The sequence below is a fragment of the Nasonia vitripennis genome, chromosome 5, assembly GCF_009193385.2.
Source record: "Nasonia vitripennis strain AsymCx chromosome 5, Nvit_psr_1.1, whole genome shotgun sequence".
NCBI classification, from domain to species: Eukaryota; Metazoa; Arthropoda; class Insecta; order Hymenoptera; family Pteromalidae; genus Nasonia; species Nasonia vitripennis.
The window spans coordinates 2,975,049-2,997,697 of NC_045761.1; the positions used below are offsets into that span (position 1 = coordinate 2,975,049).

Genomic DNA, 22,649 nt, shown 5'->3' on the forward strand with positions numbered 1-22,649 from the left:
TGAGGTCGATTTCTTTCTGCCTCGTATATACGACACTTTGCGCGCGCGGCTTTTTTACGGACGTGCAGTTACGCCGTGCGTCCTTCGATCGCGCGCGAGAGCTACGAGGTATTAAAATCCCTGAACCGCTTTCGTACATACGCGATCGATGCAGCTGCGGAAGAAACGGCTTTTGTCATTTCGAATTATCATTTCGAAGCCGCGTTCTTTCGGAAATAGCCCCGGCTACGACGATGAGATTTTCGAACGGCCTGCGGATAAGGAGATGGACGACGAGAGTAGCGCTCGGTAATCAAGCGGATTGATTAAAATGACAAGGGACGAATCGATCGAAGCTGCTGAACGTTGTCGAGTGAGAGGATTCGCGGTGCGTGGGCGAGGTTTAATTTTATTTCGACGTTTATTCGAACGCGTGTATCGGAGAAATTATTGGCGCGGTGTGTTTTTTTCTCACTCGCGACTTTCCAATCTGGCAAAGCGTTCGTTACACGTAATCTCCTTCGCGCTCTCTGCGCGGATTCTATCAGATTTCGCACCGAGCGAATAATCACCTTTCAAACAGTTGAATCGATCAATGAGCATTTAATTACCGCCAATTCGCGCGACGCGACGGACGTACATAAGTGCTAATTGGACTTGATCTGCGCGAGCCGTCTGCAGCGTTGCATAATAAACACGGCGGAACTTTTCGATTCGACGAGAAGAAACGAGGACGCATCGAAGTGATTTTACAATCGGATCGATTATATCGAGGCTCACATGAGCCAACCGCAGCCGCGACCGAAATCTTTCCCCGAGCGCGTCGATAACGTCTTAAAACTCGAGCCATAAAAGCCAGCGTTTAGATCGCCTATCATCGCTGGGGACTTTTATCGATCGGATACGCGGAGAAGGAGCTTCGCACGACGACGTAAAACAAACGGGCGTTTTTTTTTGTCGCTGAAGAGAGTAGCGCGCGTATGTGTGGGCGGGAGAAAAACGAGCGGCATTCTGATCCAAGATAAGTACAAGCCGCTGTAATCCAGAGCGTATACGACTATCTGTGTACATATACTCAAAGAACAACGAGTCTCTCTCTCTGCAGCCTGCACTCTCATTCACCTCTTTTTCTCTCTAGCATTACCCGAGAGCGCAGGCGCGCGAGCTTTCCATTCTTATTTTTATTTTTTTCCCGTCGACGGGACTGATTTCCCGCGATTGAGACGCCCGAGAGAGGGAGAGAGAGAGAGAGAGAGACATTTGCTACTTGGCAATTGCGGAGGTGAGGTCCTTTCGTCGGTATTGGATTTACTCCCTTTCTCTCTCTCTCTCTCTCTCTGTCTCTGGGGGCAGCGAGCCGATAAGTGCGAACAGCGGGTAAACTGCTCGGGAAGCGATTTAACCCTTTTACGTTTATTAGATAAGAGACAAAGCTACTCTTTGTTTGTTTATCCTTCCGCTTTTCTTCTCCCTCTTATTCTGAAACGTGTTCGTCGATCAAAGAGGGGACGATACGTCAGCGTGTGATATAGACACTGAAATATATTTGCGCATAATTCGATGATTCCTCACGCAGCATCTCTCCCCTCGAGGAGATAACGCTTAGTAAGGTGGATCGGGCCGGAATTATGAAACGCTTATGTACGAGAAATCCGGGGAGCAAAAAATAATCCCGGGGACACGAGTGAGAGAGAAAAAATTGGTTCCCTTTCGGAGCGCGCGGTAATAATCTCGTTGTCACCGCGGCAAACGTAACTGGAACGAAACGTGTCGCATTGGAAATTCAAGAGTCGCTGGCGTGTTGATTAAGATTTTCGAGCCGCTTGTACAACGTTTATCGACAGCAGTCGGATTTTTATACGCGCGTGCATAGGACTGCTGTAATAATAGATACATCGCGCGCATCGAACCGATACACGTCCGTCAATCATCGGCGATGATCGACGCTAATGCGGAGGAGCTTTTTTACAAAAATTGATTATACGAAAACAAGCGCAGCATATACAAAAAGCTCTCTTTACGATCTGTCGACGAAAGAATTTCCAATTCGTCCAGCCGTCATCGGCAGCTCTCTCTCTCTCTCTCTCTCTCTCTCTCTCTCTCTCTCTCTCTCTCTCTCTTCGAAGAAAATATCAATCCCGAAAAGAGCCGGATGTCCAAATGAATTCATCCCTTAAAATTCCCCCTTTGCTATACTGCTGGAAAACCCAATAACAACGCGGTACACACGCGCACACATCTCCGCGCCGGCAAATCCATCACGTAGCCAGTCGGAGAATGGCGTCACGTTCTCGCTCGACAAGTTTTAGTAAATTGTACACACACACACGCGCGCGCGCGCGCGGCAATCGTAAAATTCAGCTCTCGAACGCTTCTCGCACCTACGAACGTCGGGTCGCGCATTTTTCAGTCTCCTACAGTACAGGGGCTGATGCGTTATTTCCTTTTACACACGAGCACAGGCGAGATGAGAGAAAAACGAGGAGAAGGTCGTTCGCGGAGATGAAACACTTATAATCAATTCAGGCGAGGGCTCTCACGTACGTACATACGGCTAATCGAACGTATACAGTGTCGCATCTGTTGCTCGTCGCAGCTGCCAACGTGTATGTAGAAGCTCAGGTGTGTCGCTTTGTCAGCAGCGAGCTTTGCCTCATTTTTCACGACGTCCAGCCGTCTTTATCTCCCCCGCGCTCGTACATGTGTCCTTCCTTCTTCTTCTTCTTCTCTCTCTCTCTCTCTCTCCGCGAGAATGCGGCTGTTTTACCGCAGCTGCGGAGACAGTGTATAGCGCGACCGCGGAGAAAGTTGGGATAGAACGAGTGGAATTTTTGCCCCGCGTATACACTCGGAATTTCCGCGCAAAGAATTTCCTGAAGAATTGCCCGACCAATGACGAATGACATTGCGCGGAGAGATAGAACGCAGCGGACTATACTAGCCGCTCTTTCTCATCTTGCCGCGCGCGAGAATACAAAGCGGCCGCGACGGCCTCGATACGTCAATCGCGCGCGAGCGATTCGCGCAGGTATTCACGAGCTGAGAGAGCTTTGAGCGACGCGTCCGATGCGTCATGGCAGTGCGCCACGCGAATCCAGCCAAGTCACGAAATTAAAGTGTCGACGCTCTGGCCGCCTCCGTAGTGTGCACACACGGGGGTGGTAAGTGTGGGACTGCGAAGAAAAAAACTGCGGCCAGCTCGCGCGGTGAATAATGATATTTCCGCAGCTTTCCTTTTCTTCGAGCCCCTGTATAAATGTACATCGCTGCGCTGTCTTTCGCTTCAACCACGGGGTTATACGGGCGAGGATTAAGCAGCTAATTCCGCGCATATTAGCATTGTCCGGGCTACGTGTCGGATGAGGGAATTTTTGCCGCCTACGCAAAGCGGACACTAGTGCGGTTGTGCTCTCTCTCTCTCTCTCTCTCTCTCTCTTTCTCTCTCCTCTCAAAGGAGCTTCTTTCCCTTTGTAATCCAGAATCAATACCGCAGAGAAGTAACGAGTAGGTATATAGAGCTCTGTGCGGGAAGTTTTTAGGCCGGGAGTATTAATACACCCTCAGCTCTCGATGACGATGATATCTCCCGCGAGCGCAACTTTCGAATTCCCCGGGTTCGCGGAGAGACGATTGAAACGTTGATCTTTAACAACGATCCCCTCTGCCGCCGGGAAGAAAAATGAAAGCCCGGCTGAAAAAAGAGCCGGCGGCGCTGTAAAGCCGGAAAAATAATCGCGTTATTTAAGAGGGCGGCGGCGGCGCTACAGTTCCCCCCATTTTCACGGAATGACATATCGAGAGGAACGATCGGCTCGAGTAGGAGGAGAGAGAAGACGGAAGGAAAGAAGGAAAGAAAGAAAAGCGGGCGCCTCCGCTGCCGCGTGAAATCCCCTCGACCGGAGTTAACCCTAGTTGAGCTCCCTTCCGGTCGACTCCTATCCGGGCGGCCTCTCTCTCTCTCTCTCTCTCTTTGCGCTTTTTACTCCCCCTACCACTTCGCTCGCTCTCTCTCGCTGTACCTTTTGGCCTCTTTATTTTCGGGGAACTCTCGGCGCGAGCAAGCGGCTTTCATTACGAAAGGGGATCACGTCTTCGGCGCTATACACACCGGCGGCGGCTGCTCTGCTGCTCTACGTGTGTACAAAGCTCTGAGAGAGAGAGAGAGAGAGGGAGAGGAGAGGAGCTCGAGCTCCATTCCTTTGATTTTCATTTACATGAGAGTAATACAAATTGCTTTTCTTAAGCTCCAGTCCGACGTCAAATCCTCTCTTCGCGTGCACAATTACAGTAACTCTACAGCAAGTGTAGACACGCGTGTGTGTACACAGCGCAGTAAAAGCTCGGCTCTCTCACCTGATGTTATCCTCATCGACGAAGAGAACGACGCCTCGAGCGTTCCGCTTCGAGTCCAAGTGCTCGACTATGCGCTCAAAGTCCTCGGGTTTGGCGTTGCGCATTATCTTCTCGCTCACAGCCACGCAAATGTTGTACTCGGCTGACAGAGAGACGAAGCTGGCGATTCCCTGCGAACAAATCGGATGAAAGAGATGTATACGTCGTTTTATTATGTCCACTTTTCAATTTAATCATCCTCCCAACCGTAGCCGGTGCCAAGTGACCTCTCGGAATATATACCTTCTCTCCCGCGACGCTTTATATCACACGGCCCCAACTTTCGCGGCGGCGGAATATTATCGCCGACGCGCGAAAAATAATCCTCGTTATTATTCCGACGCGGCGCGATAATTTTCCGCGAATTTTCAAAGCATTAAGCCCTGATTTACAAAGAATGGACCCTTGGAGCCGGTCCAAAGTCCCGCGAGGTGGATTTGTTTTTACCGTTCGACGAGCATGTTTAGGCCAGCGGAATCGGAATTCCCGGCTGGGACTGCTGCTGCTGCGCTGGACTTGTATTTGTCCGGCGTGTGTATACTCTGCGCCTCTCTTGGTTTGCTCTTTATTTAAGAGCAGGAAAAACATCGTGGGATCATCAGTTAAAAGCATTACTATTGCGCGCCTAGAGAGGAGAAAATCGCATTTCGAGTCGTACGCGAGAGAAAGAGCGACGATGTACTCAATTAAGTTCTTTCGAGCTTTTAGTGTTAACGCGATTGACCTGCATGTCGGCGTCCTTTGATTTTCGCTTATTAACCGGCGCTGGAGGATTGCGGCTGGATCGGGTAAAAATCGGCTTTATTACTCGAAAATGCGTTCAGCGAAGCTTTCATCCTTTCGAGAGAAAGCCGTTTCGAAAAAGCCATAACAACAGCAGCAGCCGCAAAAAAGTCGAGCTATACAGCAGCAGCATCGGTCTATTATATGCGCCGTCGGGAAACCCGAGACAGCGTCCATAGTCCCGTCGCTCCTATTAGCCGAGAGGAGCCTCTCTTCTCCTCTACGCCAGTCAGCCAAGCGCGGGGGCGCGCAAGCTTACCTCGTTGACGTTATATCCCCTCGATGCAATTAAGCTTCGCAGCACAGCTCATCTTCGCCGCGAAATTTTCTAATTTTCAACAGCAGCAGCATCAACAACGCGCGAGCGAAGCGGATTAGTGGCACAAACCTCCGCCGACACTGATTATCGAACTCGCAAAACGCGCTCCAGCCAATTAGGCCGCGTGCGGTGTGTGTGTGTGTGTGTGTGTGTATCGCGTTCGAGCCGAGCGCTCGTTATTACGGACATCAGGGCCGCCAGAGATAATGAGATAATTTCGCTCTCGTCGCAAGCCAGCGAAGGGATTTCCCGTCGCTCGCGGGCATGTGTATCGCGTGTGTATATACGCGCGTATTGCTTCGCGGCGCAGTGCAGCGTGTACATCAGTCGTCGAGGAAAATAGGAGCATCGGAGGGACGGACGCGCGACGGAGTGAACAAGAGAGTTGATTGGGAAAATGTTTTTCGCCGCGGAAGGACGGACGGACTGTGTGTATGTGTGTGTGTGGGGAGTGGGAGAAAGGAGGCGCGGAACGAGAAGGAGGAGAGAGATCGATGGGCCAATTACGTAGGATGGTCCTCCGCTTTATTTCCAAGTCCCCCGCGTTCGCCCTACATATCGCGACGAGTGTAAAAACTCGCCATTTCCCCGAGCATTATATCCTCCTCTCTTCATGTGTATAGCCTCGATTTGTCAATATTTAACAATCCGGCCATTACGCGCAGCTCGAGAGACAAATTCGCGAGGTGCGTTTCGGGCTCGGACGAGCGAGAGAGCCAGGTGTGCTTGACCCAGTTTTTATTCCTCCTCGTCGTCATCGTCCAAGGTGCAAAGAGCCACGCCACTACTGCGCTATAACACTCGTCCGCGGAAAAGTCCGTACCTATATGTACGTGTGCGCCATTCGACACCGAGAGAGAAGAGAGAGTTTAATCTGGGAGGTGGCAGAGCGCGCGCATTCTCGTTGTCGCGGCAATTTGGAACGCGCTGCTGGACGAAGAGGAAAGTCCAGCGTGTGCTATTATACGCGAGTTATTCCGCGCGATTTGTCCCTCCCTCGTTCTTCCCTTGCGGCTTTTATTTCGATCCGACGGCGGATTGAATTTTCATTCTGTTTTTTTTTTTATTTTTTATTTTCTTCCTCTCTTTTCTGCGGCTCTTCTCCACTGGAAAGTTGTGCGTTCGAAATTGATTAAACAGCGAGGAAAGAATATCGGCTGGCCGCATCCGTCTTATTCCACTTGAAGTTTCGGTTCCGATCGATCAACGTTATGCAGTTATAAGACTCGAGCTTTCTTCGATTCTTATATAAGTATATACGAGAATGAAAAAGCGAAAGAGGTGCACACGCACTCACGAGCTGCACTTGTAATTCAAATAGCAGAGCGGTCACTTTGCTTATTTACAAGTCGAGCAGCGGAAACTTCGGGCCAGCTCTCCCGGGAGAGCAGAATGAGCTAGCTCGAAAAGGAAGAGGAAAACCCGGCGGCCGCTGTGTGCAGCCAACGACGAAGGAGACTCGGAAGCTCCAGCTACACACCCACGCATACCTTCTCGCCGTAGTCGCCCTCGACTGCGACCGTTGAGACGTACTTCCAGCCGAGCCTGTGGATCACCTCGACCATCGCCTGGGCCTGAAAATTGTCCGGCGGCACCACCCTGCTGAAGTACTCGAAGCGGCTCTTGTCCGACAGCTCAGTGCTCGTCGAGGCGTAACTTATCTGCGGTATCTGCGAAAACCCAAAACCACGCGAGCATCTCACATATACATATATATATATATACACGTATACATACACTCTACGTCGTTATATCCTAGGGTATAAGTATAGAGGGAATGGTATAGGAAGTTCGCTACGAGGGACAAATTTTCGTTTAATCCGCGCGCGCTTCCTTGCGGGGCTATTGATTTATTTATCCAGCACCGGGGTATATAGGGGGGAACGTGAAAAATGGGCACAGGACGCGCCGAGAGCTTCTCTGAAAAATGCCAGAGGGGCGCGCTTCAATCGAGACTCTGTGTATTAATACTTTTCATATCATCGCGAAGACCGTAAACAACGCCTGCCGCTGATTGGCAATTCGATGCGGGCAGTTAGAAACGACCGAACCCGCTCCCTACTACTCGGCTTTCTCTCTGTTTTCAATTAAATCGCGAAAAAACAATCGAACCCGTGCCTGCAGCCGATGCGTCGAGTGCGTTACAGGGAAAAAAAGGAACGGCGTAATGTCATACGGGCCACGCCTGTACCCGGATAGGGAGTCCGGGAAATGCAAATAACGAGGCAAAGCCAAAAAAAAAAAAATGAACGAGAGGGAGAGGATGCAGCAGTACTCAAAGGCTGCCTATATGTGTACACATCTATATACCGCCTCTCATTTGCACGAATAAGACGACGACGAGGCGCGGCCGTCTCTCTCTCTCTCTCTCTCTCTCGCGCGCATTGATATTTCCCTTGCAAATCGTACATACGCATCGCGGCGTATTGAATCCCGACGCGCGAAGCCGCAATTTTGAAAAGCGACCCAACCTCAATACACACGCACATTGTATGTTGTGGCTGCGCGCAGGGGATATGTAAATATTTGCGTCGTCATTATCATCCAGTTCGACCGTTATTCAGCGAGCTTTATAATAGATCCGCCGGCTGCAATATCGCGGCCTGTTTGCGCTTACACACCGAAGATCCTAGAGTCACGCGATACGTGTGAGCGAGCTTTACTTTCAGCCCGTTCGAGCGATTTTTAACACCGTCGAGTGTACTCCAGGCGACGCGAGAATACTGTAATTGAATTAGCTTCGAATCGAAATTAGAAGTCGACTGCATTCGTGGAAGAACGTTTCGTTTGTTGTCTGCGAGTGACGAAGGATTGAAAGTTCGCTCGATACAATTGGCGGAATTCGTAATTCAAAGGAGCCACAAGCTTTGCCGATATTTGCTGCGATATTTTCGACAACACAGAGCCGGTCCGAGTATGATTCTCCGAGCTTTGTAGCAGGTATTCTGGCAACTTTGTGCTGCAGAAGGTTGCAGGGACGCGAGAGAGAAAAAAGGCAACTGCAGCGCGAGAAACAAAAGACAGTTACAGGGCTCGCGCACGAGGGGATTGAAAGGTCGTGAAAGCTCGAGAGCTCGAGGACAGAGAGAGAGAGAGGGCCGAGCACATGAGCGCGTCAAAAGGGAGTATAGGCCAACGACGACGACGACGACAACGAGCTTTCTTTTCAGCGGGCAAAAGTGCCTCGGATAATTCAGCCCGGCCGTCATCGCCATTCCATAAGTCCTTCCGCTCTTATTCTCCTCCTTCTTCTTCTGCACTTTCCATTCTTCTTCGGAGCGCGCGTTTGGATAGGCCCGATAACTGCGAGGGTAAACGTCTCTCTCTCTCTCTTACTTCTTGCAGCCCGGATCGATTATCGCTTTTGCTCGGCGGAAAGCGACTTATTGCGTAAGCCGTAATTCCATTTTAATTGAGACTCCTCGTCGTCGCCGTCGCTTGCCTAATGGCTCCGGCGAAGGGAGAGAGAGAAAAAACACAAGAGTAACGGAATCAGACTCTCATTCAAGTTGTTGCTGTCTCGAATAAAAGCGCAATCAAAGCCGTACACGGGGATATCGGAGCTGATTTCCGCGCTTAATGAATCCCGCGACATAATAACCTGCGAGAGCGAAAACTTTGCAGAGCCAGCTTTAATTCTCCGGCGCCGCGCGTCTTTTGTCGCTACAGCCGCGTGCGAGGGTGCGCAGAAAAAAAAAGTACGCGTCTCTCTCGCGGGTGATTAAAAGTAACGTCGCGATCTTTAGCCGCAGGCGCCGGAGATTAACTGTGTCGAGTTTTCGCTCTCTTACTCTCTCGGCCCTTCAATCACCGCGTCGGCTTTTCGCGCGGTGAATTAGTAATTCAGAGAGCTATTATTATAAATGCCGCGATCAGAAATTTCGTTCAGCTCTGCGGTGTCAAGCACCTCGAGTCTACGAAGAGTCGTTTCTTCTTCTCTTGCGATTTGTTTATTGTATTACGGCAGACCGCGCGGTGTCTAGTTACTATACGCGCAGCTCTGGATACGTAAAAGCTCTCCGAAAATAGCGCGGCCCGAAAATAGCCTCTACGCCGCGCGCGCGTGGCTTTTTACCTACTGGCTTTTTGCAGACCGTGGGAATATGCTACTACTTTTGACGCGACGTCAAAGCCACGACTACTAGTGCTGCGCGGCTACGAGTATGTGTGACTCATAGCGCGGTGCAATTTTTCTTCGCCCGCGGCATTTCGGCAGAGTTTTTTTTCTTTCTAATAATCGATGCTGTGGTATATAGCGAATAAAATCTTCTCGGGAACACAGCGGATGAAACTGTGGTAATCCTCGGCGGGCTTTATATCTATTTTTGAAAGCTCCGAGACACAAACAGTGCGCCGAGGGCGCATGAAATTTTAAGCGCGATCGAAGCGGCTAATCTCCTACAATACTCCGGAAGAAAGCGAATGGATCCATTAAAATGAATTAGCTGCGCCATGCAATTCATTATTGAGTTTACCTCGTGTATATCAATTTACGTTAATTGGATCGCGTCCAAATCTAAACACTGCAGCTGCGCGTACACGTATTCACACCTCGGCTGTTTGCTTTGCCATCTGCGCGAATGCATCGGTCGGACCTCTAATACATTATTTGTACTATACGTGCTGGGATGACGTAATCATTCGCGAATTTATCTTCGCGATATAACGGAGATGGATGTATTATAATACGTCGCGTCAAGAGAGAGAGAGAGAGAGAGAGAGAGAGAGAGAGAGAGAGAGAGAGAGAAAAAGTTTACGAGAGTAGGCAAATGCGCGAGCGCGTCGAGCACGGGTCATAAAAATTCGTGTATAGAAATGCGCGCAGTTCCATCAATTCCACGCCCGACGCGTCGTGTATATATTAATTGTTTCGCGTCCAAACAAGTCAATCCGAAGCATAGCGGGAATGATAAATTGAGCTTTTAAATTTATTTAGCGCTTTCGAAATCACTCGTGCTCGTAACGAGCCGCGGGATCGATTTCTATTTTTCCATTTACTGCGCATATCGCGAGCGTATACATTGATACATCATATATACGGATTCGCGTGCGCGGAAAACGAGTTAATTAAAAAATCGCCCACGGGGTCCGCGCACGGAAAATTGGCAAAAGCTGCAAGGCCGTCCGCAAAGAGTCTGCATATAAGTATAACGATTCGCGCACACATGCAAATAGCTCGCGGCGGCGCATAGTAGTAGCTTCGCTATACGGCCATTAGCTGTTGAACGAGCGCCGCTGTGGCGAGGGTGTAATTTCATAATTTTTCCCGAGCTATATGCGCCGGCGACGCTTTGAAACTCCGCTCGCTGCAGTCAAGCATACAGAGACGAGAGAGAGAGAGAGAGAGAGAGAGAGAGAGAGAGAGAGAGAGAGAGAGAGAGAGAGAGAGAGAGCAAAGGTAGGTGGAAAAGCCCGTAGAAGAGCCACTCAGGCCGGCGGCGCTGGGACGACACCAAGTGCTTGCTCGACATCTTTCGAGAGAGGGGGGGGGGCGGTGAAAAGGGCCACCTCGAATGCTTTGCCAGCTGTATCGAAATGATCCGCCGCGACGGCGGCGGCATTCTCGAGAAAAAAGGAAATAGAAAATACACACGTATAGAGAGAGAGAGAGAGAGAGAGAGAACAGACACAGTCTGCGATATTTCAAGTCGGCGAGAGGATCCAGTGGGCGAGACTGCGCGTGGGACGTCTCCCGCAGCGCTGGAAAGGGGGTGGACGAGAGGTACGTATTTTTTCTTTCTGTTCTCAATGTCGGATTTTCGGGAGGAGATAAGCCGTGACTTTAAACGAAGGTATCTGATATAAAACTCACCTTGAAGAGCCGCAGGATGTTGGCCACCATGATAGAGACGCCGCTGAAGGAGGCGCCGATGACGCCCGTGACCGGCTTGTGCGGCTCGTAGATCGGCGACTTTCCGTTCTCGCACTTGTACTCCGTGATGTCCTGCAAGGCAGCGGTGAACGAGCTTTGAATAACAATATCGTCCCTTTGCTCTAGCCCACACACACACACACTCGCGCTCAAGCGCACACAAGCCCCCGGAGCGCAATGAAGCCGAGCCAATTAGTCGCTCGGCGGAAACACAGTTCGTGCGAGCAAACTTTGGAAAATAATATCTGCAGCAGCTATATATAGGGAAACGCTAGTTTCCTCGAGAGCCGCGCACAATGCGAGGGGAGGCTCATTTCGAATGCGGAACTAAGAGTTCAAGCGCCTCGAGAGAAAGGGCCTACGTAGCTATAGATACACGCAGGCATCCGCCAAGCGGGAGCTTTGCAAGCTCGAGGGTAGGGGGGAAAAGAGCCGCAGAGAGTCGGGGACGGAGAGCGATAACAAACAGCCATCAGTGTCGTTAAACGCGTGAATGCATTGTCCCTTCTTCTTCTGCTGCCCTCTCTCGAAAACGAACTTTCGTTAATTGCCCTTCTTATTTTTCCCCGCGGGAGCTTTGTGAAGCCGAGGGAGGGAGCGCATTATTTCAAAACTAGTAATTACACTTTGCGCGCGAGCGACTCGACTTTCCTTATAAGAGCCACGAGGAGGTGGAGGAGGAGCTGCTTTGTTTGTCACCTGCTTTCATTGGGACGCGCCGAGTCGCGTAACGGCAATGAATGCGCGCACTTTTGTCGGGATTTACACGCTGTAACGGAGCGCTTTTAATGAGGCTCTTTTCTTCTCCCCAATATACACACGCGCGTATTTCACAGTAGTATAGTGCCTGGCGACACTGTTATGCGGATCTCTAACGAGGAATCTATGCGAGGCTCTCGTAAAAAACGAGAAGTATGGATATATCCGAGATAAATGGATTAGAAGAGTCGTTTAAGTCTTAATGAGCGCGCTCGAGAGCTCCGAGAGATATTCTTGGGGTGAGAGAGTGAGAGACGGCGCTGAAAATCGATCAATCAGAAAGTGCGATGTCGTGTCGGGCCGACGCTATCCCGCTGAGGATATCCTCGAGAGAAAGCTTGCGACGTATATAGAGAGCACAGTGCGAAACTACTGAGCGCCGGCCTGTCTGTCTCTTTACGTGAAAAATAAAACTAGTCGTCCCCGCATACGTACGTACTGGATCCTTTGAAGAGACACCAACGGCATCCTTTATTCGCGTCGATAAGACGAGCCGCTGATACGGCGAGTGCTCTCGTGTCGTCGGCGGCAACGTTTCTATATATCGACGTCGATCGAGTTGACTACACTGCGACGTCTTGAAATTTCCAAGCGAATTTCTCTCTCCTTATTTCCGAGGTTTGTTTTGGAGAAAATTTCTCCGAGAGCCGGTTAATTGGAAAAAAGTAATTCCGAGAGCTCGACTCCGCTCTCCTTCGTTAGGGATTAATTGAAAGTTTCCTTGTTTACCCTTGTCGCTCGAACTTTTATTCCGGCTGCGCTCGGAATTTATCGCGGGACTTTTTTTAATGGAACTACACTGCTTTGAATTTTGAAAACCCGAAGTCTCTAACATTTCACCGCGTCCAATTAACCGTTCGCCTCTCAATCGGGCTTTAGAAGGTGTGCGTTTAACGGCGCCGAGTATTACAAGGTCGATTACCGAGTTAAACGCAGCACATCAGTAGCTGCTATACGGGATCGGAATAAAACTTTATAGTCCGGGTCGCTCGTTTAGCTCGGCGAGCGGCCCCCGGGGAGAGAGAGAGAGAGAGAGAGAGAGAGAGGGGGGGAGGGGGAATACAAATTGAAATGCATCATTGAAGACGGCCAATTACGGAGGTGCTTGCGCGAGGTGGGGGAGAGAAAGCGGCCGCGGGCACGAAGGTCATGCCTTTTTGATGCCCGAGCATACATCGCGGGCTAATTTCGCACGATCGATGCCCGCTCGTTTGGCTCCATCAATTTGGCCCGGGACTACGTGTGTGTGTGTACACGGGATTAGAATACAGCGAGCGGAGAAAGAGACCAGCGGTGAATCGACGCAATAAAGCGGGAGCGACGTCTCGAGCGCAGCCAAGAGAGCCGGGCCGGTAATAGAAGGTTCATTAAAGCGAAAACTCGCGTGCAGTAAGTATATAGCGGGCTAGAGCCTAGAGCTGATGTGTGTGTAGAGAGGGGCTGAAGTGGCTCGGCTTAAAGGGAATGACTCGGCTCCCTGCAGTCACACGCACAGGCGCAAACACACATACGATGGATCTAGGTATATATAAGATGAGATGAAAAAAGAACTGGCCTTTGTATACGTACACGTGATGTACCAACCTGATTCATGTAGGAGCGGACAAACTCCATGGACTGGTCGAGGGCGTAGGTGTCGCTGCTGCATGAGTCGAGGATGAGGGCGCCGAGGGTCGTGTTGGGCAGCAGCTGTTCATCCGCGTTTATCTGGTCGAGGGCGTAGAGCATCGCCTCGAGCCGCTGCACGCCCTTCTCCTCCTTGACCGCGCCGCACGGCGGCTGCCCGAGTGGCCCGGAAACCTGTCAACCCCGAGCGCACCGTGTGTACGTGTGTATTTGCCGACTGGAGACGAGAAGTCGTCGAAAGTTTGCGCGGGGCCGATAAAAGCAGCGACTATCGAGATCTCGAAATCCTCTTTTCGTCGAACGATGTGCGCTTCTTTGTTGCCGCGTCTCGCGTATTATAGCTGTAATTAAATAGCCCACCGCGAGCGCATTGATACGCATCAATCCATTTACACGCCGGCGATTTCGCATTCAATAGCGTCCAAGTTAAATGATAAGAGAGGGAAGGATCGAGCTGCTTTCGAATGAAATTGCGCGGGGCATTAGTAAGATTGCTTTCCCAAGTTGCCGCTGCTGTTGTCGATAAACAAACAGACCGCGAGAGCGAGAGGCGATCGTTAACGAAGCGATAAGCGCGCGAATGGATTAAGAAACAGACGCCAGGGAGTACAGATTGCGGGACTGTGTGTATAGGTTGTATATACGACTCCTGACCCAGTTACGTCGATGCGAAAGAGTTCGGCCGAAACTCGTGTGACGCGCGAGCTTCGGAACGTCTCCGCTGATCCGAGAGCGGCCGAGAGAAATCCAAGCGAGCAGCGTTCAGTTGGGCAAATTAGCCGGAATTATCTTGCGGCGCCTCCACATATACCTCGGCTCTCTCGATCGCGCAAGTACTTGAATTTCTAATAAGCACGCGATCTCTGTGCCCACACGAGCCGGTCTCTATGCACAAATACGAAAGTTATGCGCCGAAGTATCCCCGGCTTAAGCCGTACGGGGCGAGATATTGCTGCGCGGGCTTCGTGGCGATCGATAATCGATTTCGCCGTCTGTGTATAACGTACCTGCTCGTGCATGGGGAATATGCCGCCGAAAATGACGTCGCCAACTATGCGGATTAATTTCGAGCCATCCTCGACGCCGTTGTTCCTGTTTACCTGGTAGGCCTGGCTGGCGACGGCAGCCACTGCCAGCAGCAGCAGCAGCATCAGTAGCGCTCCGCAGTCGCTCATGTTGCTCTCGCCGCTGATGCCAGTGCCGCCGCCGCAGCCGCTCTGCTACCGCTGCTAGTCGCCACCGCCGACGTCGTCGTAGTCGTATAGTCGTCCGCAGTTGCTCGCCAAAGACGCGAGCCTCCGGCGAACCTGTGGACAGTATACAGCGCAGGCACACTGTCAGAGAGATATATTGCACTCGGTTTCTATATACAGCTGTACATACGCAACGGCTGTTTCCTCTATAGCTTCGCGTTTCTCGTCAAAACTTGTTATCGTCGCGCGCGGAAAGTAATATTCGAAAATACGATATTATTAAAACAGCCATTTTTATTTTTCGACGGGGCGTAGACGAAATTCGCCTCTGCGCGTTTTTCCTGAAACAACGTTTTTCGCGGAAATTAGCAAGCCTATCTCTCCGGCTAAAACAATGAGAACAGGACTTTTGGAAATCCGAGCAGGCCGACACGCGGGGGAAAAAAAAAACTAGCGCATGTAGAGAAGCTCGCGATCCGTTCTGACGCTAATAGTCTGCTCTTTTCCCGCGTCCTATCCCTTTCGTCCATTTAGGCGCGCAGACAGGTGGGAATGGAAGTTAGCCCGGCTTATCCGGCCTCGAGCGAGGGTTTCGCGAGCGTGTATATTGATTTGTGAAATGATCGTTTGTTTTTTTTTCCGTCTTCTTTGAACTGAATTCTGCGTCAAGTGTCCATTGAATAAATAGCCCTATGACGTTACATTCAGCCGAAGGGACGATGTCGAAGAGTGCCGGGGGCCTGTTCCTTAGAAAGTCTCGAAACCGCGCCTCTTCAAACGGAGAGCAGTCAAGCCCGTTGACGGCTGACTTTCCTCCCGATATAGCGTAAAACCGATAAAACGCCAAATCTATATCAAGTAAAAGTCGGCGCATCGCATCTCCGCGCCATATTCGCGCTTGCCAACAGCAGTGGAGTATATTCAGAGTCAGACGTACACGGGCGAATATGAATCCGACAACGCTGTAGAGCAGTAGCGCTGCGCCTGCGCGTAGAGACGAGAGCTTCGCGCTCGTTAATTTCGCTTCGTTTTACGGATAATTAAGTGCTTAGCCGGTAATCGTCGCAGCAGCGTCTCTCGTTACTTCAATCTCGCTTACGTACTTGTGCTTGAAATTGAAACTGCCGCAAGGCTTGCTGCTGTACACTTCGGAGAGGGAGCTGACAGGGGGCAGACGGACAGGGCGAAGCAATTTTCATTCGCATTGTCGCGTCTTTTTTAAATTTCCGCCGACGAGCTGCTTTCCCGCGAGGCAGCGTGAATAGACTCGCTCTTCCAAACTTACAGCCGAGATGTATAAATTTTCCGAGTCTTTTGAGCGCGCGAAACGCTCTCGGCTCTGTTTCCCTCCTGATCCAAATGTTCTGCCACGCATCATGTACACGCGGCGCTTAACGTGTGTAAGAAATTCCACTTTGACTCGCGCGAGCTTACGTATGCATACACTGCACTCTCGTCGGAATTTATCTCCCGATGCGAGCGCTGCGCGAGTAGGGATCGATATAGCGGGCGTTTCAATGCGAAAGCGATACGGTCCGGGTTTGTATTTTTGAATCTGGAGTACCCGATGGTAAAATATTGAAGTCGAGTGAAAGACGGCCGAGAAAAGCAGCAAAACGCCCTTGTACACACATCCGTCGATGCTTAATGCATGATTAACATCGAGAAACCGTGAGGAGAGCGCGTCGGAGGAGAAAAATTCGCCGAGTATAAGAGCTCGGAGCGAGTTGGATCGCGAGAAAAAGTTTTAATGAGCAAAGTCTCCAATGGCCGCGAACTCGCGAAGGAAATAAGGCTCAGGCCTGCATCAGTGTTTAGCCGAGGCTACTCGTATACTCGCGTTTGAAACGAATTCGACGAGTAGCGGTCGATATATCTCGCGATGATGGACAACGACGCGCTGGGCTATAACCGAATTCGAGACTTTTCCGGTAATGATGGATGAGCACAGTCCGAATGATGTCTATCTAGATCGGAAGGTGAAAAATGCAACGGCTGCAGACGCGCGTATAATAGTTAGTTACATAGTGTCGAGGCGCGCGACAAACGGCTGCAATCCCGCGAAAGTTGCGGCGGGAGAGTAACAAGTCGTCGGTTGTGCGAACGCAGATTTTCAAAGTTATCGTAAACGCGAGCGAGCGGATTTTTCCGAGAAAAGCTCGCAGCAGCGAACTCGAGTCTCTCGAAATTCATGATTTTTATGCGTTTTCCGCACCGTCGGCCCGGCGCTCTCACTTCATAAATTCTCAAAGCGCATCGCGCTCGACGATGTTCGCTGCTATCTCTCTCTCTCTCTCTCTCTCTCTCTCTCTCTCTCTCTCTCTCTCTCTCTCTCTCGATCTCCTTGTTTTTCTCGCTCCGTAACCGCTCAGCCAAGCTTATACATATATATAAACATGAACGTTCATCCGTCTCGGCGAACTATTGCACGATTGTTCGGGGCGAGGAAAAAGTGAAACGAGCCGCGAAGGATTTTCCGCGTACACTCGAAGAATTAAATCGCAGCAGCCCGAGCCAGGGGTTAATTAAAACTTTTGATAAGCGCGTTCAATTCCGTCGAAAGCCCTCGAGAACGAAAGCTCGACGAGGAGATAAACGTCGCGTGCGAGAGGGTAAAGAGCCATTCGAGACGTCGCCTTTGAGGCATGCGCCCTCGTCGATTTTCCGCCTTTGCTCGAGAGAGCCGCGAAGAGGAAGCGCAGCTTCTGCTGCTGTTACGTGCTCGTGAGCGGTCGTCTCTTTTTTTTCTACGTGTCGCCCGCTGCGAGTGTACAGCAGCTGCGTTCGAGATCTGCGCGGTAAAAACGAGAGATGAGGTTTTTATACCGAGAGGAGGATCCTTTTTTCGCGCGCTATAACAGCGTAATGATGTATAGGGCGAGGATGCCTGTCGTTTGCGAGTGGCATTGTGTGACGTTTTTGAGGATTTTCCTGCGCGCGCGGCCAGAGCTTTTTGCCGAGGCAGCACTGATTTAAGCGCTGCGAGCTTTTTATACGCCGGCTTGGCATCGCTGCTGCTGTGGGAGAGTGGACTATCCCGGGAGACGTAAATCATCGGTTATCCGAAGTAGATTCGAGTTTGCGTGACAGTTATTAATTTCGAGCGGAACGAGCTTGCGATACGCCGAGCTCTCTTATAATTAGAAAAATATTGCCTTTGGGAGCGTTAGAGAGAGAGATACTGTATTTCTGTAATGAAAATAAAGCGCAAAACTTGACATACTTCCACGTGCAATCGAGCAGGAAGCTCGACTCCCTCCAGCGCGGTAAGTCGTATAAAAACGTCGGAAATAAGCTACGTTTGTTGATGCGCGATGCTCTTCATTACCAGAACCCGCGAGTTTAAATTGGTGTGTAGCGCAGCAGCTGTAGCATATCGCGGAAAACACTTTTTCACGTATACACGCGCCGTAGAGCGTTTTCGCTACTCATTTTTCAGATGAGCACGTTTAGCGTATATTTCAAAGCGAGCTCCTACGTACAAGTATTATACATGTACACATACCAGCCTCAATTTTTGTATAATTAAGCTCCAAGAGAGTTACAAGGCGCAATCCGCGAATTTTTCCCGCGATACACAGCTGTCGGAACAAAGGAGGCCGGACGCGTATATAATCAAGCTCTCGGAATAATTGTTCGGTTGATTACATTATACAGCGCGCGACGAGATAGAGAGGCCGGCCCTATTTTTTTCCGCGCTGATTGTCGGGGCGAGATTAAGCTCGCGCCGCGGCGACCATTAAATTTAATTGGAAAACAAATTTGCTGGAAATCGACAGCGGTGTACAGCAGCTTGCTCCTGTGTGTGTGTGTGTGTGTGTGTGTGTATGTGTGTGTGAAAGATTGAGAGACAGCGCGGGTATATATTTAGAGTAGAGCTGCCGCATGGAAAAGTTTTAAAGTGAGTTCGCGTGTCAAGCGGATCGACTATTGAATCCTCGTTTCATTTACTTTGTGCAGCGCGCGAGCGCCTTTTCGTTCTAGTTCTTCGCGCTCGGTTTGTTTTCCGCACGCTTGTACGTCTGTCTGTTTCTCATTCTCTCGATCGCGCTCGCCGCACGTGTCAATATTGACCAAAAGTCATATTATGAAACGACACACGGCGTTCGTGTGTCCTACGCGCGAGTGAAGATCTCTGATCGTTTTTTAATATTATCCCATTCACTATCAAAAGTGTAATTATAATCATCTTATACAGCCTTCGTTGGAAGAGTATAGACTACGGAATAAATAATGCAGCCATCCGGGGGATCTGCGGTAGAATTGAATTTTTGCGGTATAATCGATGCATACACAGATGGCTCGAGCTCGTTCATTCCCAAGCAATTATGAGAGCCTCGCGACTTATCGCGCATTAATACAAGTCATTATCTCGTGAACTCCCCGGGGGATTGCATATTCCGTCGCTCTTCGATCTGTCAGCAACACACGGCTTTCGCGAAATTATATTGTGTCGGCATATGCTCTCTCTCTCTCTCTCTCTATCTAGTTGGAAAATTGCCCAGAGCGTATATACGAGTCGAGCGGGCGGTGTACAGTGTAATTCCGTACGAAAAGTTGTCGCATCCGCGCGCGCGCGCAGCGGAAGGTCTTTTAATTCCCCGAAACCAGTACGCCGTGTACTTTTTGTTTGGCGTCGAAACTTTCCTTCCTTCTAGAAGAGAGAGAGAGAGAAAAAAAAGCGTCGTATACGTAAGACAGTTCTTATTTATACACGCTATAGCTTTTATTCAGAGAATAATGTTATATGATAAGCGTAAGCTTGAATATCGTTCGATCGAATAGCCGTCAGAGAGCGCGTACGACCCCCAGGTCGTAAATCCCGTCAGCGTCTGACCACAGCCAGGCTTACTCTACTGCGGGCTTACTCTCCCGCGTATAAGTATAAATTCGATCGAACACATCCCGTGTCCGCCGTTTAAAAAGCGCGTCAGCGCGTAAATTCGCTAGGATAACGACGAGCCACGGACAAGCGAGCGAATTAAAACTATCGCAGCAGCCATTTGAAAAAAAAAAAAAAACAATACCCATGCCGCGGTGAGCTAACGAACCGTGCGCGCGAGCTCGACCATTAACGAGTGGCGCTTGAAAAGAGAAGCGCTATGTATAGGTCTACTCTGCACAGCCTTGTATACATATAACACATAGGCAAAAAAGAAAGCCGTATTAATAGGCCTTCGCTGCAGGCACTCGAGAGCCGTGGCGGTTCGGCAATTAAAGCGCCGCAGAGTTTATCGGGCGTCGAGTTGTGCATATAAGAAAGAACGAATTAGTATGCGCCGGGGCTGGAAAGTTGTTGTTTCGATACACTGTAGATATACCTTATATACACAGCGGTTTCAGAGAGCGCGGCGCTCTCTTGAGCCCTCAACGGCGCGAGAGCAGCGAACTGCTCTTGCGTCACGCGGCTTAATTATCACCTCCGCGAGCGCGTCTGCGTCTGTGTGTAGCCCGAGTTTTTGCGCTCGCGCTTTTAAGGCTGCGCTCGACGTCGTTTTTACGCGCGAACTTTTCAACGTAGGTACGTAACTGTAATTTATCAACGACGATTTTAATTTCAACTCGCGCTCGCGTTCTTGCGTCGCGACGGTTACGTAACCCAGCCATCTTGGGGGCTAAGAACGACGGTTATTAGCAATTGGCTGCAGAATGTAAGCCGCCGATTCAATGAAAACGCGCGCTCGTACAGCGTTACGAGTTCTGTATACACTATACGCGGAACAGGGCGCAAGATAACGAGCTAATGGTATTCATTTATGCGTGAGGTATGTTTCTCCCCGGGTAAAAGTGCAACGTTTAACGAAAACTCCGTGTAGCTTGTGTGTGTACACGACGCGAGAGGGACGTTTATCAGTGCCTCTCGCTCTCTCTGTCTCTCTCTCTCTCTCTCAGTGACCTCTTACAGTTATGAGCTGATTCAGCAATACGTGACCCTTATTCACCTATCGCGACCCGCTGCTCTCTCTCTCTCTCTCTCTCTCTCTCTCTCTCTCTCTCTCTCTCTCGAACTATCTGGCGGAGGTAAAATTTTAAGGGTGCGCGCTAAGAGATCTTGTTACGATTCGGCAAGGAGGAACAGTGTTTGGAGGTGATCCGATTTACGGAGGTCGCGCTAATGGAGGATTAATCTTTGTTACTCCGGAAAAGAGTTAATTCTCGAGGATCTGCGAGAAAACAACGGGCCGATGGTAATAAAATTTGCGGTTTGTACGTCTCTTTCGACGGGGGGGGGGGGGGGGAGCTTTATCGGATTCGACGGATAATAAATCGCGTTATGTTCCTCCTCGTATCCGACTCTGTTAATCTTCCCCTGATGCGAGAAAGAGTGTATCGATTACTCTTTCTCTCTCTCTAGCGACGTGAGCGATGAGTTTCGTCGGAGGGAAAAAAGAGAAAAATAATAACGCCGTGTATACAAACACGAGCTGCGATAATTTATTTTCCGCTAACGAGGAGCCACGTGTACCCTCGACAAATATGCGTCCGTGCTGTAGATGAAGTTATGAGTCGGAAAAACACGCCGATATTACGCGGTTTATTTACGCGCGCGAGGTAAAATTGAAAAAAAAGGAGGCGGTGGAAGAAGCAAACTTCCGCGCATAACGAACGATGCAAAGAGGAAAACAAGAAGGCGAGGAAAAAAGCCGCTGTAAGTTAACCTTATACAAACGGCCGGCTGTGCATTAAGCGCGTCTGCCCGGACTCTGGCCTGTTCCACTGCAGCGGCCGCCCGGTGAATAGACGTTCTCCATTGAGTCGCGCTCCGGTTCATTATTCTCCGCCGCTAACGAACTAATTTTCTCGATCTATCGCGTTTCTTGCGCACCTGCCGCGTCTTCATAATACTTCCGCTGTGTACTTATACTCCTTTCGTTCGCGAAAAGCTCCATAATGCACTGCTTTTCATTTCCAGTGCTCGGAATAGCGATCGAATTGTAAAGGGGAAACGAACTTTGCGATCGATGAAGCTGCGCTTAAAAAGAACACGCAAAGGCGCCTTTGAGCGGCGTCGCGCTTCGTTATATCAAACGGCTTCAAAGGAGGCGTGTAGCACGCCGTAGGCATAGTGTTATAATGAAACGACGTTTATTGGGGAGAAATTAAGCGTCAATTATATAATGAGAGCTGTAGGCGCGGGCGTTATCGCACTCGCGATCGATTTCCACACGAGCGATTTATGCTTAGCTCGGTAGAAACTCGCGCTAAACGTCGCGTCTTGCCACACACACAGAGTCACTCGACCATTACTGTCGAATACTCGTCAAGAATTTCCAATTTCCCTCGGTGAGGAGCTGCGCGGCGGCGGTTTCATCCCTATCTCTCTCGCAAACCGACTGGGAACGTTCCCTCTGTGCGCAGCAAGTCGACGTGTAAAGCGTAATAACTACATAATAGGGGGTCCGCGCTCGAGCTTCCCTAATTTCATTAGGGGGGTACGCGAGCTGGCAAAAAAGAAAGAGAGGGACCGCGAGAGCCGCCGCGACTAAAGGCGACAAAGTATCCTTAATTTCGCTCTTTCTCTCTTGCAAGCGCTCAGCAGCGTGACCGCGCGCGCGCGTGAGAGAGAGAGAGAGAGAGGAAAGGGGGCTGCGGCCAACTTTTCTTCTTCCTCTCGCCCATAGTTGTATTAACTCGAGCAAACGCGCGCGAACTCGCTGCTGATAATTAAATTTTTGCCTACTTCGCGCTTTCTTCCCGCTATCTCTTCACCCCTTCTATATCCCTC

The 22,649-nt window shown here is 50.3% G+C and overlaps 1 protein-coding gene across 3 annotated transcripts in view; it reads right to left on the reverse strand.

Annotated features, from left to right (window-relative positions):
• The window catches only part of LOC100123431 (metabotropic glutamate receptor 7), a 63,165-nt gene that overhangs the window by 22,363 nt on the left and 18,153 nt on the right, over positions 1-22,649 (reverse strand). For 2 of the 3 annotated variants that reach the window (XM_031931644.2, XM_016986836.3), the window contains exons 2-6: positions 14,738-15,037; positions 13,674-13,904; positions 11,286-11,417; positions 6,964-7,143; positions 4,333-4,502 (exon numbers count right to left, since the gene is read on the reverse strand). In XM_031931644.2, the coding sequence (XP_031787504.1) occupies positions 4,333-4,502; positions 6,964-7,143; positions 11,286-11,417; positions 13,674-13,904; positions 14,738-14,905 (881 nt within the window). In that variant the 5' untranslated portion in view covers positions 14,906-15,037. The remainder of the gene's footprint in view (positions 1-4,332; positions 4,503-6,963; positions 7,144-11,285; positions 11,418-13,673; positions 13,905-14,737; positions 15,038-22,649) is intronic. The other variant, XM_031931645.1, reaches the window with a different exon arrangement.